General features: G+C 59.1%; 1 protein-coding gene across 2 annotated transcripts; it reads left to right on the top strand.

Annotated features, from left to right (window-relative positions):
* The first annotated feature begins 4,620 nt into the window (after positions 1-4,620).
* On the top strand, positions 4,621-17,261 carry ARPC1B (actin related protein 2/3 complex subunit 1B). 2 transcript variants are annotated; one of them, XM_015104255.3, is made up of 10 exons: positions 4,621-4,673; positions 10,944-11,020; positions 11,719-11,823; positions 12,256-12,478; positions 13,448-13,555; positions 14,362-14,568; positions 14,654-14,729; positions 15,626-15,831; positions 16,552-16,642; positions 16,945-17,261. In XM_015104255.3, the coding sequence occupies exons 2-10, from the start codon at positions 10,957-10,959 to the stop codon at positions 16,981-16,983; spliced, it is 1,119 nt and encodes a 372-aa protein (XP_014959741.2). In that variant the 5' UTR covers positions 4,621-4,673; positions 10,944-10,956; the 3' UTR covers positions 16,984-17,261. The 2 variants fall into 2 exon arrangements, with proteins under 2 accessions (XP_014959741.2, XP_060261689.1); XM_060405706.1 differs by having other exon boundaries at positions 16,552-17,261.
* The last annotated feature ends 1,315 nt before the right edge of the window (positions 17,262-18,576 follow it).

The raw sequence follows: 18,576 nt of genomic DNA, 5'->3' as shown, positions 1-18,576 counted from the left end.
AGAGAAAAAGCACATGTTGTCATTCTGGTTTAGAGATTATTATACCCAAACTCAGTTATCTTCATCATAAGGAGAGGCCAAGTTTGACATTTCAAGGCTAAGACTCCTGAGAGGCACAACAAAGAAAAAGTGACTGGCGGGGAAAATGAATACAGCGCGGCCTTGAGTGTGGCCTGGCCGCGGGCCCAGAAGTGGAGCAGTGGTTCCCACATGACGCTAGTACTATTAACGTGGGTAACTGCGTTCTCAAAGGACGTCGTGATGTTCTGAAAAGAGCATGTTTTGCCCTGCTGCTGACCCACAGGAAGCACCACTTCCCTCCCGGAGGGAATCCCGGCCCCTGGGCACCTGCCTCTGTCCGTCTGCTGGAGGAGCTGGAGAAGGAGCCTGGTTCTCCCCTGGAGCCTCCAGAAACCTCCAGTACCCGTTCAGCCACCGAGGTGGGCTGTGGGCCTCTGACCTCCGGCGCTGAAAGAGAAGGCACCTGCATGGTCTCAAGGACCGCCCCCCTGCCTCCCCATCTGTGTGAGTTGTTCTAGCAGCAACAGAGAAGGAGTCCACAAGGTCCATTCAGGAAAGGGGAGGAGGGAGTTCCCTGGGAGTCCGGTGGTTAAGACTCCACACTTGCATTGCCGGGGGCACGGGTTCGGTCCCTGATCAGGGAGCTAAGATCCAGCAAGCTGGGTGGCGCAGCATAGAAAGAAAGGGAAGAAATAGGATTGGGAGCAGTTTTTCAAACAGGGTCAGAGCCCATCCGGATGTTGTAGGAGAAAGCATTCCGCACCACGTGGAGTCAGTTCTGTTTCAGACACACAGGGGAGTGGGGAAAAGGCCACAGCGTGTACCCATGGGGGTCGTGACCACAGTACAGTTCGAAAGCCACTAAGGTAGAGTCACTCGCGTGAGTGGGGCTTGATGAAGAACCAACACTGCTGGTTCTTGCTCGGTCCAACACGGCCAGGTGTGCCTCGCACCAAGGTCCCCGTGCCAACACCAAGGGGAACGATCAACAGGCACGCACTCCTCACAGCGGGCTTGAAACTGGGACTGCCACATTATAGAGATGAAAAAACTCCAGTCCAGAGAGCCAGTAAGAGCTGGTACCTCCAGAGCCCTGGGGGCAACCGTCAAGCATGCTCCCTGCTGGGCTGGGGCAGGGAGGGGAGCTGCCTGGCCACCCAGCCCCGTTCTGTCACCACATTTGGGAGATGGGTGCTGTCACTGAAACCAGGAGGGGATCTCCGCCCCCCGACGCCCCACCCCTGGCAATACCTGTGGGGTCTCCTGGTAGACCTAGGTTTCTCATTGAGCCATGTTGATTGATGGGGACAGAATAAAGAGACACAGTAGGTGATTATTTAAATAGTTAACCCCATGAGGAGACTGTAAGTAGAAAAAAATATGGGACGTGAATCTGAGTGAATTCCAGGAGTTGGTGATGGACAGGGAGGCCTGGCATGCTGCGATTCATGGGGTCGCAAAGAGTCGGACACGACTGAGTGACTGAACTGAACTGAAGTCGGAAAAAAATACAGCTAGCTGCTGTAAGCTAACGAGCAGGTTTGCTTAACCACAGAACCAAGCAGGTTTGCTTGGCAACAACACCATGCGACAGACGCACGGGTCTAGCCCCCAAAACAATGAGACAATGGTGGCATGAGCCCCACATCCTGCCCAGTGAGCTCAGAAAGGTGCGGATCCCTCGGACATGCTCTCTGCTCACAGGAAAAACAGTCATTGCTGGCCGTGTCGGGACAAGCAACTCCCCTGCCCAGCCTGGAGGGGGAGCTGATGATGGAAGAAACAGGTGTTCTCCCCCTCCCCACTTTTCCTTTCATTATAAACCTGTAGCCCATCAAGTTCTCTGGCTGCAGCAGCCCTTCACCCGCCCGCTTGTAAGCCTCACAAGCCCCCTAATAAATTACTTATTATCTATTACTTTGTGGAATTCTTTCTGCACTGAGACATAAAGGGGTGGTATCAGAGCTCTTCAGAGCCCCCAGATGACACCACATGGGTTCAGCGTGGCTTGGGCTGTGAGCAGGCCCAGGTTGGGGCGCACTTGGCGTGTGTACCCGGCCTCCGTGCGGCGTACCTTGGCCGTCCCAGGCTTACCTTGGAAGAAGGCTTAGGGTCTCTCCTCTTTCTTCCTCCCCACAGGGTACTGGGTGGCACCCTTTGATCTCAGGGAGAGACCCAGGGTGCCCATCCAGGGGTGGGCACGGGCTGAGACTGAAGGAGAAGGAGGTGGGCGCTGCTGGAAAGACTTGCCCCCTGGCCTCCCACTGCCTGGGCCGGCCCACCACTGCCTGAGCCCAGAAGCCCAGAGCGAGGCTGCCCTCTTGTGATCGGGAGGCAATAAGGCCAGTGCAGTGAGGAGGAAGGAGCAGAGAGCCGGGGAGGAAGGAGCTGGTGAGCCCGAGACCCTGCGCCAGCCCCGGGCCCACAGCCCTCCCTGAGTGGGCCGGCCCTGAGGAGTCGGCAGGGCCGCAGGGCTGTCTTCCTGGGAACCCTGAGAAGGCAGAAAAGGGAGTGTATCGCATTTTCATCCCAGGGAACCGGGGGAGGCAGATTCCAGGAAGACACACATCTCTGAGTTCTTGAAACTCCAGGTTCTCCCCACCCAAGGACTTGCTCCACTGGAGGCTTAGAGCACTGTCCCCCAATGGAGCCATTTCAAATAACGCACACACACACACACACACACACACATACACACACCCCCACCCCCACACCCCCACTCCCCGTCGCTTCCCAGCTTGAGGTGTGTTCCCTATCTCTCGGGTCTTCCCACAAGGACTGCAAGGCCTGTGAGGTAGGTGAGCAGGGCTTGTTAGGGCTCAGCCTCACTTCACAAATGCGGAAACCCAGGCACTGCAAGAAGAGCAGCCTGAAGCCACACTCCAGGTCAAGCGGCTGAGTCAGAGCTGGGTTCAAACTTCTGGCCCCACGGGTTCCTTCATTCATTGATTCATTCGGCAAATGCCTACCGAGTGCCTCCTGAACGAATAACACAAACACGCTTTCTGCTCGCACTCAGCTAGCATTGGCTCATCAGATCAGCTCAGTTTCACAATGAGGGAAAGGGAGGCCTTGGGTGTGCATATTTGTTAGAACGCTGCTGGGGATGAGTAACAGAGAAACAACTCAGAAGTGGATTCCCCGGCTCACGTATCTGAAACCCCTGGAGTCAGGCTGAGCTCAGGCTGCTGTCGGAGGTTGACCAGGGAGGGCTGCTGTAATTTCCTGGGACTTTCTGCATCTCGATCCCCTCCACCCTCGCTGCCCCACTCCCCGTGTCATCAGGCTTCCCAAATTCCAGAAGGTACTGCTTTCTCCTCTTCATCCGAATAGGATGAAGGATGACTGCTTTTCTCCAGTCTTCACCCGAAGTCCTGGGCTTTGCTTTGACCAACTCTTAGGTCACAAGTCCAGGACTAGGGTGAGAGCACTGCAGGGGGAGGAGGCCGCCATCGGAGGTGGGGCTCAGTCCCACCTGGAGGTGTTCCCTGGGCATCTGCGAAGCTGGGGAGAGGCAAGTGGAATCCAAGGATGCAGGTGTCACCGCAGCATTGAAGTGCCCTTGTCCTTACGGGAGGGGGAGTAGCCGGTACAGATCACTTGAAACTTTTTTCTGACTGAAGCCATCACTTATATTTGCCACTGCTGGATGTGGTGGTGTGGAGTTGGGGGCGGGGGTCCTGCTAATAGCCCCTCAGTGTCTGCCCAGAGCCAGGAAGGAGCTAGAGTTTACCAAGCACCCTGTGTGCTCATCTCAAAATGCTCCTCACCTTTGGGCGCATTTCCTCCTCCCGGCCACCCGCAGGTTGGGATTGTGTAATGGGAGCTGGGACCGGTGAGCCCAGGACCCTGTTGAGGGGGTCAGGGACAAAGTGACCTAAGAGACACTGACCCCTGTCCTGCAACATAAAGGTAAGTGGGCCAGGTGTGGACAGGGCGTGTCAATGTTCCAGGCAGAAAGAAGAGCAAGGGTCAAAGCCGGGAGACATGTGGGTGCCCGGGACCTCCTGAGACCCCACACCATCCGCCCATGCCACTTAGTGTCTGGCTGAGCGGAACGCTGGGGGAAGCGCCACCTGCCGGTCATCCCCATTGATGAGGCAGGGGGCAGGGATGGAGAGACCCCTCTGGACCACCTGGCCCAAGACCCACCACATTCAGGCGGCTGCGAGTCCGCTGTGACTTAAGGACGGGAAGCGGTCTGCGGTGGAAAGAGCGTCAGGAAGTGGGCCCTGGGAAGGGGCTGGACCAGCCGAGGGCTCCCCCGTTTTGACGTGAGGACCCCGGCAGCAGGCCGGCGGCCCGGACTGCCCGATTGCCCAACACGCCCCGCACATGCGGAGGTCTGGTCCCCGCTGGGAGGGGCCCGAGGCCGACAGAGAGTTGCGCCCCTCGCCGAACCTCAGTCTCCCCGCCCAACACGCGGAGAGGAGAGCAAGCCTTCCGGGCGGCCCGGGTGGGCGCGGCCCCAGGCGGGGAGGGAGGGAGGGCGGGCCCGGGGCTCCCCGCCCGCCGCCCGGCCCCGCCCCGGCCCCGCGGGGCTGAGCCCGGAGGCCCCGCCCCCCGCCCACGAGGAAGTGGCCGCGCGGCGCGGCGCCCAGAGCCGGTTCGGCGCGTCGACTGCCCAGAGTCCGCGGCCGCGGCGCCCCGAGGTGAGGGGGCGCGGGGGCGGCCCGGGATGCCGGGGTCGAGGGGAGCGCGAGGAGGGGGCGCGTGCAGGTGGGGAGGGCGTTGCGGGGGTCGCCAGGAGATGGGGGGCCGTGGGGAGCTCAGGGACGAGCAGGGGGCACTGAGGGCCCCCCTGGACGTGAGCGGGCGCGCGGGGCGCGGGGTGCGGGCGGGCGGGCGGGCGGGCGACCTCCTCCGGTCGAGGGCGCCGCAGCGCTCGCCGCACTCCGTGCCTTCGGGGCGCGCGAGCCCGCGCGTCCACCTCCGCGCCCGGCCCTCTCGGCCTCCCCTCTCTCCCGTCCCCCGAGCCCCGACTCTGCCCGGCCGTCGGTGTCCCCCGTTATTTCGAGCCGGAGGGCCCCCACGCCCAGTCACTTCCCCTCCATCCTTCAGCCTTCCGGGTTCCTCCAGCGGGGAAATGAGCTGGCGCCCCCGCCCGCCTCGCCCCTCCTCCCTCCCTCCTTCTCTCCCGGCCCCCAGCCCTCCGCCGACCCCGGGGCCAGGTCGAAGGGGTCCGATCCAGGGGGGATTGCTGGGGTCCGGGAGGCGGACCTCCTGAGCTCGCGGGCGCTGGACCGGCGCGTTCCGAGCAGCCCCTGTCTCGCCGGCGGCCCAGGGACCGCGGCCAGGACTGGGGCAGGGCCGGGACCTCGGGGCAGCGACGGTGACACAGAGGTTTGCTGGCATGAAGCAGCCTTAGCGGGCCCGGTACAGACGCGGAGCTGGAGGGCTCTCCGTTTCATCTGGGCTGTCCCGGGAACCCTCCACCCCCCCCACCCCCACCCCCAGCCTGGCGGGCACTGCTACCCGGTGGTTAAGAGCACCCTGGGCTGGCAAGGTCTTCCAGACCAGAAGCTGCTAAGAGCGCCAGCGTCTTCCTTCACTGGCCACTGACCTTAGCAAGCCGCCTAACCTCCCTGGGCCTCAACTTTGCTTACCTGCAAAATGAGGAACTTTCAAGCTGGGAGGTTTACATGTGATCATGTGTGTAAGACACTTGGCAGTGTGCCAGGCACACACACGGACTAAATGTGCACTGTTATTGTCCTTGCTTTTATTATAAGGCCTGCCTATACACTTATCACCTCTGAGATTTAGAGTCAGAACCCCACACTGTGCCGTTGTAGGAGCTGGTGACCGCGCACACTTTGGTTTTTGTCTGCATCTGTTTCTTACTCGTTAAAACAAACACTAGAAGAGTTCTGGGGCTTCTCTTAGGGCGTAAAAGAGAATGTATGTCAAAGTCCTGGGTAAATTCTGGGCATTTAAAGAAGCCAAGTAAATTAGTTAATTATGTATGTGTATATAATCCACACGTCTTAAATCAACGTGTTTGCTGTTTCTCTTTATGTTTGTAGTCATCTGCATTTTTCTATCCTGTCACCATTATAAAGAGAGTTACTATGAACATGTTTGCTTTAAAAAAAAAAAAAAAGGCAGTGGCCGTGTTTTTTAGCATTGAAATGAATTTATGCCACAAAAAAATGTTAACAATTTTAAAGTTCCTGTTAATGGTATTTTGTTCCGTTTGTTTCCACCTGGTTGGTTGGAATTGTATGTTACCACACTGCCCTTCAGAGAGACTTAACAAATTAGCAACAAATGAGAATTTCTCCACAGTCTTGCCAGCATCAAGTTTCATGTGTTTGGGGGTTTTGTTTGTTCTGTGTTATTTTAGCTAATGCTTTATGGTGCCTTAGGATGATTTTCACTTGTCTTGCTTGACTTGACTTTGCCTGGCTTGTAAGACCTCAGCAGTGGAGTTGGGGAGGAGGGATTGGTTGGTCTTTTGGGGTGTCTAGGGTTGTTCCACACACAACAGGAAGTTGAGTAACAGCTCAGCACGAGTGCAAAATGGCTTGCTGGCAGCTCCCTCGAGTGGCTGAGCTGGGTGGGGACTTCCCTGAGTGTCTGCAGAGCAGAGTTCCTTGCTCCAGGCAGCTCCTGCCTAGTTTAGCCTCAAATGCAGCCAAACCTCTGGATGCAGAAAAGGCCGGGCTGGCAAAGCTTCTCTGAAAGCAAGAAGGAACCTACACCCAGTGCCTCGTCCAGCCCCAGCCTTTTCTGGATAGAGATGTGGGGGAAACATTGGCAGGAGCACCCAGTCAGTATCAAGAGAGTCAGAATGTGAACCCAGCGTGTAAGGAAGAGACGTGAGGTCTGAGACCCTTGGCTGAGCAGCTGGGAGCTTCACCTGGTTTGCTTTGCTTTGGAAGGGCGCTGTATTCTCCCCAAATCCTCACAGAGGACCTTTTAAATGAAAGATCTCTGAGCTTTTCGGATCATGGACCCTATCAGGAAAAAACCTTGAGCGCATACTCCCAGTAAATATTTACAAGTTGCATATATGTACCAGTGAAATAATAGGGCTGGTCTGTAAGGAATAAACTAAGATAGATGTGATTCATTTATGCAATCACAGTCAAGCAGTATTTGCTGAGCACCTACTATGCGCTGGGCACTCTTAATTGGTACTGGGGAAGCACTTATGAACAAAACGAATGCCCCTGCGCCCATGGAGTGTATGTTCCCACCCCAGTATGTGGTCCTTGGCAACCCCTGCCTGGACACCCAAAGCTCCTCCAGCCATCAGGCTGCTGTCCTTTCCCTGTACCCTCAAACCCCAGCCCTGGGTGATTCCCCCGTCCATTCGTCCTGAGCACCACCGTATGCCAGACATGGGGGAAGTGCTGCCTGGAGCACAGAAGGATCCTGGCTCCAGGTTGGTAGCGGGCAGCTTGGAGCCAGTGGGGTAGGTAGGGGTGGAGTAGGGGGAGTCTGTTGGGGTTTGGCCGTGCTCCCCCAGACTCACTGTTTCCAGGGTGATGGGGGCATGGAGCACTAGTCATGGGCTCCCAGTCGCAATGCCATCCCCAGGGCCCCCTCCTCTCTCTTTGTCCTCGACAAGCAAGTGGGTCCCCAGAGCTGGCTCAGAGGCAGGGTCACAGGGATAAGTGGGTAAATGTCCCCGGGGCCACGGCCTCATCCTGCCTTAGTCTCCACCAGAAGGCAGCACTGCAGCATCGCCTTGTCCACACCCTTGGGCAGAGCAGCCCCCAGGGCACTTTCCTCAGCCACGGTGACTGGCAGGCAGTGGCATCCACCCCCAGCCCCTTGGCAGGGTGGAGATTTCCCTGGGAATGATGAAGGCATGGTTCCTATGGCTGGGTGGCCTGGTGTGAAGGCTGATCACACGGAATGATCCCCTGATCCAGGAGCCAGGAGGCTGAGCCCCAAGGCTACAGTGGCTGGAGAAGCCACACCCCTCCCTGGGCTCCCACTTCCTCAGTTGTAGCGTGTGGGGGATGGGAGGCCCTGCTGGCTTCAACTGCTTTGCAGAAGTTATGAAAAAGGGGAAACACATCTGTCTTCCTCTCTCCCACTCCTTTCAACTGTACCCCCTCCCTGCTTTAAGGTGTGGGTTAGTAGACTAGGGAGTATTCCTATCTGAATTTATACTAAAGTGTGATTGGCTGATAGGTGTGCTCTGAACCTGCCTGTCCCACTGTGCTACCGTACCTCCCTCTCACATTGAGAAATTTTGGGTCCCAGGAAACAAATGGCCAGGGCTCCCTGAGTCCTCTCAGCTGTGTTATTTGTCCTCTGCAGACCCAACCTCTCCATCTTCATAGCCTGAAACCCTGAAATGTCACTAGACTGTTATGAGTCTGGCCCACAGGTCTGGACACTGTCACCAAGAGCCCACAAGGGCAGAGGTACCCGGCCGCACAGCAGGACTGGGACAGAACCAGGAAGTCAGGTTCTGCTCTGGCTCAGTCTAGGGTCCAGGACCCCTGGGGCTGCAGCCATGAGGCTTCTTTCCTTCTGGGCCACCTAGGGTGAAGGGATGGGGGATGGGCAGCCTCCCCTGGAGTCAGGGGCCAAGAAGAACCCGGCTGGGGTTTGGAAGTGGGCATCTGACCTTAATATCCCCCCAACGCCATCCCTTGACCTAAGGGAAAGGGGGCCAGATAAGCACAGCTTAGTGGACAGGCCTGGTGCACCCACCCTGCATCTTGGCATCTGTGGTGTAGACACGGATGACCCCCTGCCCGCCCAGCCTGGATGCAGCGGAAGCACTAGGGGAACCCCGTCTGGCCTGCTGACCTAGGCCTGTGGCTCCCAGGCGCCACTTCCTGGGCCTTTGCTTTACACAAAAGAGGCCTTATAAGGAGACAGAGGCTGGGGAGGCAGCCGCCCTGGGAGCTGCGTGCTGTGTGTGTGTGTACAAGGCTGAGCATGCATGTGTGTGTGGGAGCAGTCACGCGTGTGCAAGGCTGACCACGCACGAATGTGTGTGGCCTCAAGCCTGGCTGAGTGTCCACTTTCTTTCTTAGCAAAGGCTGCCTGAGGACCCACTGGGTCTGGGGCTGAGGGACCAGGCGGGCCCTGCCCAGTCCTGTCTGTGCACCTGTGCGTGCCTGGCCGCTGCTGCCCCGGGAAATTTGCAGGACTTCCTGCTATACATTAAAGTGGGATTTGTGGTCGCTGAGCACCAGAGTCCCCAGCAGCACAGTGGGTGACACCGCAGCTTGATGGGCCCCAGCTCAGTGCTGTTCCTCCCTCAGGGGTCTTGGCTGAGATCCCCGCTGAGGGCAGAGAGAGACCCCAGGGTTCCAGCTGCACCCTGGCAGCCAGGGACATCAGGGCTCAGGCCTGGGCTGAGAAGTGGCCTTCCCAGGGCCACAAATCTCCCAGTCAGATGGGGGAGGTGGCTGAAGGCCTGGGGACACCCAGACATGGTGGGGTGGCGGTGCTGCAGGTCTGGTTAGGTGGCCTCCCCCCCAGACCACCGCCTCCACAGCCGTCATCTGGGGCTCAAGTTGAGAATACAGGAGGGCTTAGAGCTGGTGATGCAGAGCGCTCAGGAAATGTTGCTTGGCCTTTTCTTTTTAACATTTAAAAAAAAAACTTACTCAGGCTGGACGCTAATGGCAGTAAAAAACTGTGTTCATCAAATATTTATCGAGCACTTAAACTATGTGCCAGGCATTTAGGCGCCGGGGGTAGCAATGTGAACAAGATGCTCAGAAGTATATGTCTCCATCAAGCGAGTTACATTCCAGCAGGGGGAAAAAGACACAGCAGAATAAAGGAGGACAATGTAACCTGTGTTCAGTAGGGTTATCTGAGGGGAAAACGAGGGACTTGAGAGTCCCTTGGACTGCAAGGAGATCCAACCAGTCCATCCTCAAGGGAATCAGTCCTGAATATTCATTGGAAGGGCTGATGCTGAAGCTGAAACTCCAATACTTTGACCACCTGCTGTGAAGAACTGACTCGTTCGAAAAGACCCTGATGCTGGGAAAGATTGACAGCGAGAGGATAAGGGGACAGCAGAGGATGAGATGGTTGGATGGCATCTCTGACGCGATGGACATGAGTTTGAGTAGACTCAGGAAGGCCTGGCATGCTGCAGTCCATGGGGTTGCAAAGAGTTGGACATGACGGAGCGACTGAACTGAACTGAACTGGGAGAGTCTGGGGCTGGGGCGGGTGGCAGCCTGGATCAGAAAGCAGCCTTGAACGCAGACTTGAATGCCAATGGGGAGGGCGGGAGCTGTGTAGGCATCTGGGGTAAGAGCTTTGAAGGCTGAGGGAACAGCTGATGCGAAGGCCTGAGGTGCGTGTGCCCAGGATCAGCCCCTGCCGGGAGGCCCACCCTACACGGGTGAAGCATGCCGAGGGCCAGCACATCGATTCTAGACCAAGAGCTGCCGTTTCATGCCTACTATGTGCACGCCTACTATGTGCCAGGCGCGATGTGTTATCTTATTTCACCCTCTTAAATCTCTGGGGAAGCGGGAGAGGGCAGGATTCCTATTTCCATTTTGCAGATGTGGAAACAGGTTCAGAGAGGGCGAGTGACGTGCTGGGGTCACACAGCTGGCAAGCAGTGTGGCTGGGCTCCACCCTGGGCTCCCTGTGACTCTGGGAGGCTGAGGCAGGGAGAGAACGGGTTCAAGAATGTCCACTTTGGGTCTTTCCAGATGAGTAGGAGTTTGCTGGACAGAACAGGAAGGGGGACGTTTGGCGGCATGGAGAGGGTTAGCACGTGGAACTGGCCTCCCAGGACCATCAGGCTTGACCTTCCCTGCAGAGGGAAAAGAGCACGGGCGAAGGCCAGCAGGCCTGGCACGCTCCTGGAGGGGGACGGTGCTCCACCCACGGGGAAACTGAGGCACAGGTGATGACACCTTCCCCCGAGGCCAGAAGGGGTGCTGACCTGTGTTCCCTCCCTGTCTTGGGCACAGGAGCCAAGCAGCCATGGCCTATCACAGCTTCCTGGTGGAACCCATCAGCTGCCACGCCTGGAACAAGGACCGCACCCGTGAGTCCTCGCGGCTCCCTGTGCCAGCTGCACCCGTGCTTCACCCCGACCCTGAGATCCTGGGTGTCGGGAGAGAAGGGACCCCAAGCAGGGTAGCCAGACGAGCAGGCCTTGAGGGTCGGAGGCCAGAGGGCAGCCCCGCTTGTGCTGGGCACTACTGTGGGCGCCGGGCAGGTGGCCTGTCCTCTGCTAGTGAGGGCCTGGGGGTGGGAAGTGTAGCCTGCAGGGAAATGAGCTCCGGGGGAACAAGCAGGGTAAGGGCAAACGATGGAGCCGGGGGCTGGCTTCCAAAGGATTGCCTGTGAGGCCTTTCGGGGGAGGTGACATTTGCACGGAGACCCGAAGGAAGTGGAGAAAGTCAGCGCGCAAGTGCAAAGGCCAGGGCGGGTGCAGCAACCCCAAAGTCGCAGAGCCTGGGGTCATCAGGAACAGCCCAGAAACTGTGGCTGGAGCCTGGTATCCCCAGGGAGCAGAGCTGGGGGGCGGGGGGAGGCAGGGAGAGCTCGCAAGACTGCCTTAGGGATGTTGGGGGTGGTGGACACAGGTGAGGAGTGGCCAAGCCCTGAGGAGGTGTCCCAAGGAGGGGTGGTGGGTCCAGTGAGACCCGAGGCAGAGGAGAGGCCAGTAACGAAGGACAAGGTACTTCCCAGGTGGCCCGTGAAGGGGAGCCTGAGCGCGTCCGCCCGTCTCTCCCGCAGAGATCGCCATCTGCCCCAACAATCATGAGGTGCACATCTACGAGAAGAGCGGGAACAAGTGGGTCCAGGTGCACGAACTCAAGGAGCACAATGGACAGGTGACAGGTGGGTTGGGCTTCTGGGATCACCCTCCTGAGCGAGGGCAGGGCAGAGCCAGGCCATCCACCTACTCACGGTGTTAGGTAGGAGAGTTTGGGTTGCAAGCATTGATAACAGAACCCTGATTCAGACTGGCTGAAGTTATAAAGCAGTTACATGGATGGGTTCATGTTACTGAAAAACACAGATGTTGGAAGGCTTCAGGAAAGGCTTGATCTAGCACGTCAGCATTACCAGGGACCCATTTCTATTTTTGTCTCTTGGCTTGGCCTTCCGATGTGTTTGCTGATAGCTGAGAGAGCTGTAACACCCCCAGTGAACTCTAGCAGCACCCCCTGATTCAATCCTGATTGTGACCTTGAAGCCCCTCCTCTGTGGACACTGTCGAGCCACCTCTGCTTGGATGGCTTCAGCCTAGTCCTTCCTCCCACCCCACAGGCATTGACTGGGCCCCGGAGAGTAACCGCATCGTGACCTGCGGCACAGACCGCAACGCCTATGTGTGGACGCTGAAGGGCCGCACGTGGAAGCCCACGCTTGTCATCCTGCGCATCAACCGCGCTGCTCGCTGTGTGCGCTGGGCCCCCAAGGAGAACAAGTTCGCTGTGGGCAGTGGCTCCCGTGTCATCTCCATTTGCTATTTTGAGCAGGAAAATGACTGGTGGGTGCCCGGGTGGGGTCAGTGTGGGTTTGGAGGGACCTGGGGCTGCAGACCAACAGGTGGTGGGACAGGAGGGTCCCAGAAAGCCACTGGATGGGGAGTCAGGACCCCTGTTCACAGGACCTGAGAAGGGTGTCCTTTCCAGCCCTTGGCAGTGAGGCGAGGGGCTCCCTGCACAGTGCCTGGCCTCCCCTGGCCCCCTCTAGTAATAAGGACACAAGCCACACCAGGGCCGCTTCTGCAGGCATCACACTAAGCCCTGCACACGGACGCAATGACCCCCGCAGCCCCCTGGACTGGGCGTCTGCTGCCATCCCTGGTGGAGGTGGTGGTTTAGTCGCTCAGTCGTGTCCCACTCTTGCAACCCCGTGGACTGTAGCCCGCCAGGCTCCTCTATCCATGGGATTCTCCAGGCAAGAATACTGGAGTGGGTTGCCATTTCCTTCTCCAGGGGATCTTCCCAACCCAGGAATTGAACCCGGGTCTCCCGCACTGCAGGCAGATTCTTTACCGACTGAGCTATGAGGGAAGCCCCGCTGCCATCCCCACTTTACAGCAAAGGCCCCGAGGCAAATCACCTGCCCACGGCACCAGCCGTCATGCACCAGGGCCCACTCACAAGCTCCAGCCACGTCACAACCTTCTCTCCGGGGTCGCTGAGGGCAGAGGACGGGCAGGAGCTCGGACTGGGGTCCGAGAGACTTGGGTTCAGGTCCCACCCTGACCAGTGAGCAGCCTCGTGACTTCTCCTTAACCCAGCGGCCCCAGGGTAGTTGCGAGGTTGAAAGGAGACCAGAGGTGGCGCTCCCATCCAGGGAGGGACCCAGCTGGCCCGGGCCCTTCCCTCCTGGGACCTCTGCGGTCTGCAGGGCCCAGGGGGAGCCTGGAGCCCGAGGCGCTGAGGTCTGAGGGTGCTCACCTGTCTGTCCCTCTCTCCCCCGACACCTGTGTGACCGCCGCCGTGTCCAGGTGGGTGTGCAAGCACATCAAGAAGCCCATCCGCTCCACCGTCCTCAGCCTGGACTGGCACCCCAACAACGTGCTCCTGGCCGCCGGCTCCTGCGACTTCAAATGCCGGTGAGGGCCGGGGCCCTGCCGTCAACACAGGATTCATTGGGGGTCGGAAGGTGGGGGGAGCCCTGTCCTGAGAGCCCCGCCTTCCACACCAGCTCTGCTGCCAGCGGGGTGACCTGGGGCCTCAGTCCAGCTACTGTGAGGTTTTGCTCTTTGAAGGATTGTTCCTGGGTCCTCTGTCCGGCCGGTGGGGAGTCTTAGAAGGACATACACCTTTGCCACTTAATGTCAGCAGGATCTCTTTTCTAGGCCCTCCTGTCCTCATTAGAACCTCCCACTCCTTCAGCTTCCTGATTTTCATCTGAGGGGAAAAGAGTGGGTGTTTTTATTCGCACTGAAATATAAATGACTGAGGCTGGGACAGTCTCTGCCTCGTCATCTTAAGACCTGGAACACAGAGACTCCAACTGCCTCTGGCTGTTTCTTACTTTGGGCCCAGCACCCCTGAGTCTCCCAAGGCCTCTGGCTCCCAGCTCCAGGCAAGATGGCCTGCATTTCTGAATCGCCCCTGGGCAGTGAGGCTACAGCAGGCACCAGAGGCCCCGGCATGGAGCGGACACGGTCCTGAGAGCTCCCAGGACTTGGAGCTGGGAGACCTCCTGGCCCCGCTCCATTACACAAGTGGGCACTGAGGCCCAGACTTCTCCAAGCATGAAGACTCGGGTCGTGAAAAGCCAACCCTGGTACCCGCAAACTCAGCTAGGTGCTCTGGCCTCAGCAGGCCAGTTTGGGAGAGCAGGTGGGGGCTGGGGTCCCTTCTCGGGTCCCTCCCAGATCCCATCCATCCCCTTTTCTGCCTCTCCCGGCAGGATCTTCTCAGCCTACATCAAGGAGGTGGAGGAGCGGCCAGCACCCACCCCGTGGGGCTCCAAGATGCCGTTCGGAGAGCTGATGTTTGAGTCCAGCACTAGCTGCGGCTGGGTGCACGGCGTCTGCTTCTCAGACAGCGGCAGCCGTGTGGCCTGGGTCAGCCACGACAGCACCGTGTGCCTGGCCGATGCTGACAAGAAGATGGCGTGAGTGTGGGTCACTCGAGTGGGGTTGTGCCCCAGCACCGAGAACCAGGAGCCGGCGTGGCTGACATTGTGCTCTCTCTCTCAGCGTCACCACTCTGGCCTCTGAAACGCTGCCGCTACTGGCCGTCACCTTCATCACGGAGAACAGTCTGGTGGCGGCGGTAAGGAGGGGGTCCGGGAGAGGGGCTGGTGACAGCAGGTCTCCCAGTGGCCCTAAGATGCCCAGGCAGCCCTCGATTTGTCCCCGCTCACGCGTCTCCTGCCTCCCTCCCTCCCACCCGTCCATCTCTACTCGGAAGAGGTGGGGTTACACTGGGGTAACGACAGCAACAATCCCCAGTGGCACCAGCTGCAGTGGCCTAACACGGGAAAGTGTTTGTTTCTTGCTCACTTTGTTCGGTCTGGGTACTGGGAGGGGGGCTGTCTCCCATCTGGAGACAGGGGACGTGGGGAGCTATGCCCTGGGCCAGACCTTCCTGTTTTTACATTTTATTGGCCAATGGAAATAACAGGGCCACACCGCACTCAAAGAGTGGGTGCTTGTGGTGGCCGGAGGCGGGTGGGGGTCCTACCGTGTGCCCAGAAAGGTGCCACTCTTCCTCCGTCCCTCCCGCCCAGCTCTGTCAAGTCTCTCTTCAGGCCTCAGCAAACTTACTGGGGTCCCAGGGGGATCAGGCCCACTTTGCCTAGGGAAGGGTCCAGCTGTGTCTCCCCCAGAGCACATGTGACTGTCTGGATGGGATGGGGCCGCTGGCCTCCCAGGGGAGTCCCAGACCAGCTTTCTCAACCAGATGCTGGCCTTGTGGGCAGAGGGGGCCACTCCTAGGTGCTCAGCCGCAACATCTGGCCCCTGTTACTATACCCGGGGTCCCTGAGCGGGCATCGGCTGCCTGGCACTACACCCACGCCCTGCCTCCGGCACCCCCCGGATTGGTGGCCAGGGGTGCCTTGGCCTTGCACCTCCCCCCGGGGCCTGGGGTTCCCTAGAGAAAAGTGGGGGCGCTGCGCCTGCGCTGGCCAGCGCTCCAATGGCACCCCGTCCTGCCCCTCGCCGCAGGGCCACGACTGCTTCCCGGTGCTCTTCACCTACGACAGCGCCGCGGGGAAGCTGAGCTTCGGTGGGCGGCTGGACGTGCCCAAGCAGAGCTCGCAGCGGGGCCTCACGGCCCGCGAGCGCTTCCAGAACCTCGATAAGAAGGCGAGCTCGGAAGGCAGCGCGGCGGCGGGCGCCGGCCTGGACTCGCTGCACAAGAACAGCGTCAGGTGCGGGCGGGGCCCGGGGGCGGGGCCGCTTAGGAAGGCGGGTCCGTCTCTTCCGGCGGCGGGACTAGGATCAGGCGGTGGGCGAGCGGGCAGCCTCGCTCTGCAGCCCTGGGACGTTGTGGGACCGCCGCAGGGCCGGGTGTGTGGGTCTGGCGGGTGGCCGGGCAGCGACCCACGGCCTCCTAGCGGGCGGGGCCTGAGCTGCAGCGGCTCTGGGGCTAGAACCTGGCGGGGAGGCGCGGAATGAAGAGTGTGGCAGCGGTCTCCTCGAGGAGCTAGGGTGGGATCGGAGCAAGAGACCCTGAATCCTGCCAGCCGTGGGTGTCCGCCCCGTAGCAGATGAGCGAGCACGGCCAGGCCTTGGCCCTTGTCTGTTAAGCCCTCCTGTGGCCGCCGGGTCCCGTGTCTTCAGACCAGACCGTTTTGCCGACCTTCCAAGGCTCTCTGGAACTAGCCCTGCCTCCTCCCAGCCCCACCTTTGGCTGCTTCTCCCCATCACACCGTGTTGTCACTGACTCCCTGGGTGCACGTCCCCTGCCCACGCCGCCCTGTGTCCCTTGCAGACAGGCTGCTGCTTGCTTCTAGAGCAGACTTGGGAGCCCTGTCCTCTGTGATCCTTCCCAGCTGGGCACACACACCTCACCGGAGCGGGCTCCCCCAGCAGTCAGGGGGCTCCTGGAGGGCAGGGTGGGATCTGTAAAGCCCTCCTCCTCTTTGCAGCCAGATCTCGGTGCTCAGTGGGGGAAAGGCCAAGTGCTCGCAGTTTTGCACCACCGGCATGGACGGCGGCATGAGCATCTGGGACGTGAAGGTGAGGCCTGACCTCCACCCCTGCCTCCCCCCAGGTCCCCAGGGCGGGGCCCCTACCCCCACCTTCTCCCTGGCAGCCACCCTGGACACTCCAGCCCTTCATCCCTGCAGAAGGGCCGCTCAGTGGAGTGAGGACCCCTTGGCACCCTCTGCAGTACCTTCCTTCAGGGCCAGGATTCAAACCCAGGTCACCTGACCCCAAAGGCCAGGTTCTGTGTCCGGCGCCAGGTCCCTGCAGGTGGTGGTGGGATGTCTGCAGGACAGCTGAGAACCAGCCTGTCTGCCCTGCTTGTCTCCTCCCAGAGCCTGGAGTCTGCCCTGAAGGACCTCAAGATCATGTGACCTGCGAGGAGTGTGCTGCCCTCGGCCCAGCTGCTGAAGCGGGTCGGGGAGGCTGAGGGCCGCTTTGCTGAGTTTCTGGGGTACTGGGTGGGGTCCCCACCGGGGCTGCTCCCACAGGAGGGGAGGGACGGGGAGGGACGGGAGGCTGCTGCTTGGCTCTGGAAGGAACGATTGCTTTTTTCTTGAAGAAATGCTTTAATTGTAAAAATTGTTCTCAAAGCGCTTTGGTGGTCATGAACTGCTTCAGACCGTGGAGGTAATAAAAACACAACTGTAGACACGCTGGCCTGTGTGTCTGAAGGAGGGGTCAGTCTGGGCAAGGTACTGGTAGCTTCCTGCCGTTGGCCGGCACAGCTGATCCTCACACAGAGGCGGCTCCCCCGTGGTTGCTTCCCGCAGTCCAGCCTGGGAGCTGCCAGGACCCGCCGTCTCCTGTCACTCACTGAGCAGCCAGATGACAAGACTGGTGACTGTACACTCTGGGCTGGTTCAGGGCTTTGAAGGAAATTACTGCTTCTCTATTTGATGTTTGCGGTTAGTTTCTCTAATAACTGCTCATTTTTTTAGGATAATCCCCCTCCCCTTCCTATTTTACTGGGTTTTTTTAATCACATGGGTTTTAGTCTAACTAGGTAATGTGTTACATCAGTAGATCTTCTAAGTGAACTAGGCTCACATTTACAGGAAAAATGGTATCTAAAGGTGGCTTCTCTCCCGCTCTTCTGGGGCCTCTCTGTTCTCAGGATAACCTCCGGAGTTGGAGGAGACCCACTGATTCTTTTTTAAATCAGGAAATAAAAATTCTAAGTCCCCAAGAGACAGTTCAGGCTATATGGTTCCCCATGTGCCTGTGTAATCAGCTGCATCTGACTCTCTGACCCCGTGGATGGTAACCCTGTCCATGGATGGCTCCTCTGTCCGTGGGATATTTCAGGCAAGAGGACTGGAGGGGGCTGCTATTTCCTTCTCCAGAGGCCCTTCCCCACCCAGCGATCAGACCTGCATCCTTGGCATCTCCCACCTTGGCAACCAGGTTCTTTACCACTGTGCCACCTGGGAAGCCCTCCAGCTCCCCATTATTCTTGAGCAAACCTGTGCCTGGCACCTGTTCACCTCTCAGGAGGCTGCTGTTTGGGAAGCGGCGTCCCTTCCAGAGGGCTGGCTGCATATGTGGCAGAGTCTTCAGGAGCCCACGTGACTGAGCCAAGCCTGGGTTTCCCGACCGCCACCCACCGCGAACAAGGTAATAACAGGTAAGGGCCAAGCAGTAGTGCTGGGTGTTGGGTCCCTTCCTCCCAGAACTGAAATCCTGGGGCTGGCACCACCAGGGGGCACCAGGAGGACAGGACTCAACGCTGCACGCAGGCCCCTGGCCCCTCTGGCTTAAGGTCCCTGCGTGGTTAAAGGAGAAGAGACGGGTGGTTCCTGTATACTGCGGTCCTTCTTCCTGGCTCAGATGCCCGGGGTCCAGTCCCTGTACCCAGGACTGGTGGCACCGGAACCCTGTGGGGTGGGTCTGAGAGGGACACAGGGTCCTGCTGGGTGCAAACAGCTCAGGCATGGGGGCCCCCAAGAGTGACCACAGAACCAGTA

This window comes from Ovis aries, chromosome 24 (genome assembly GCF_016772045.2).
Source record: "Ovis aries strain OAR_USU_Benz2616 breed Rambouillet chromosome 24, ARS-UI_Ramb_v3.0, whole genome shotgun sequence".
Classification (NCBI taxonomy): Eukaryota; Metazoa; Chordata; class Mammalia; order Artiodactyla; family Bovidae; genus Ovis; species Ovis aries.
Note: the sequence above shows the minus strand (reverse complement) of the source record. Positions and strands in the feature narration are given on the sequence as shown.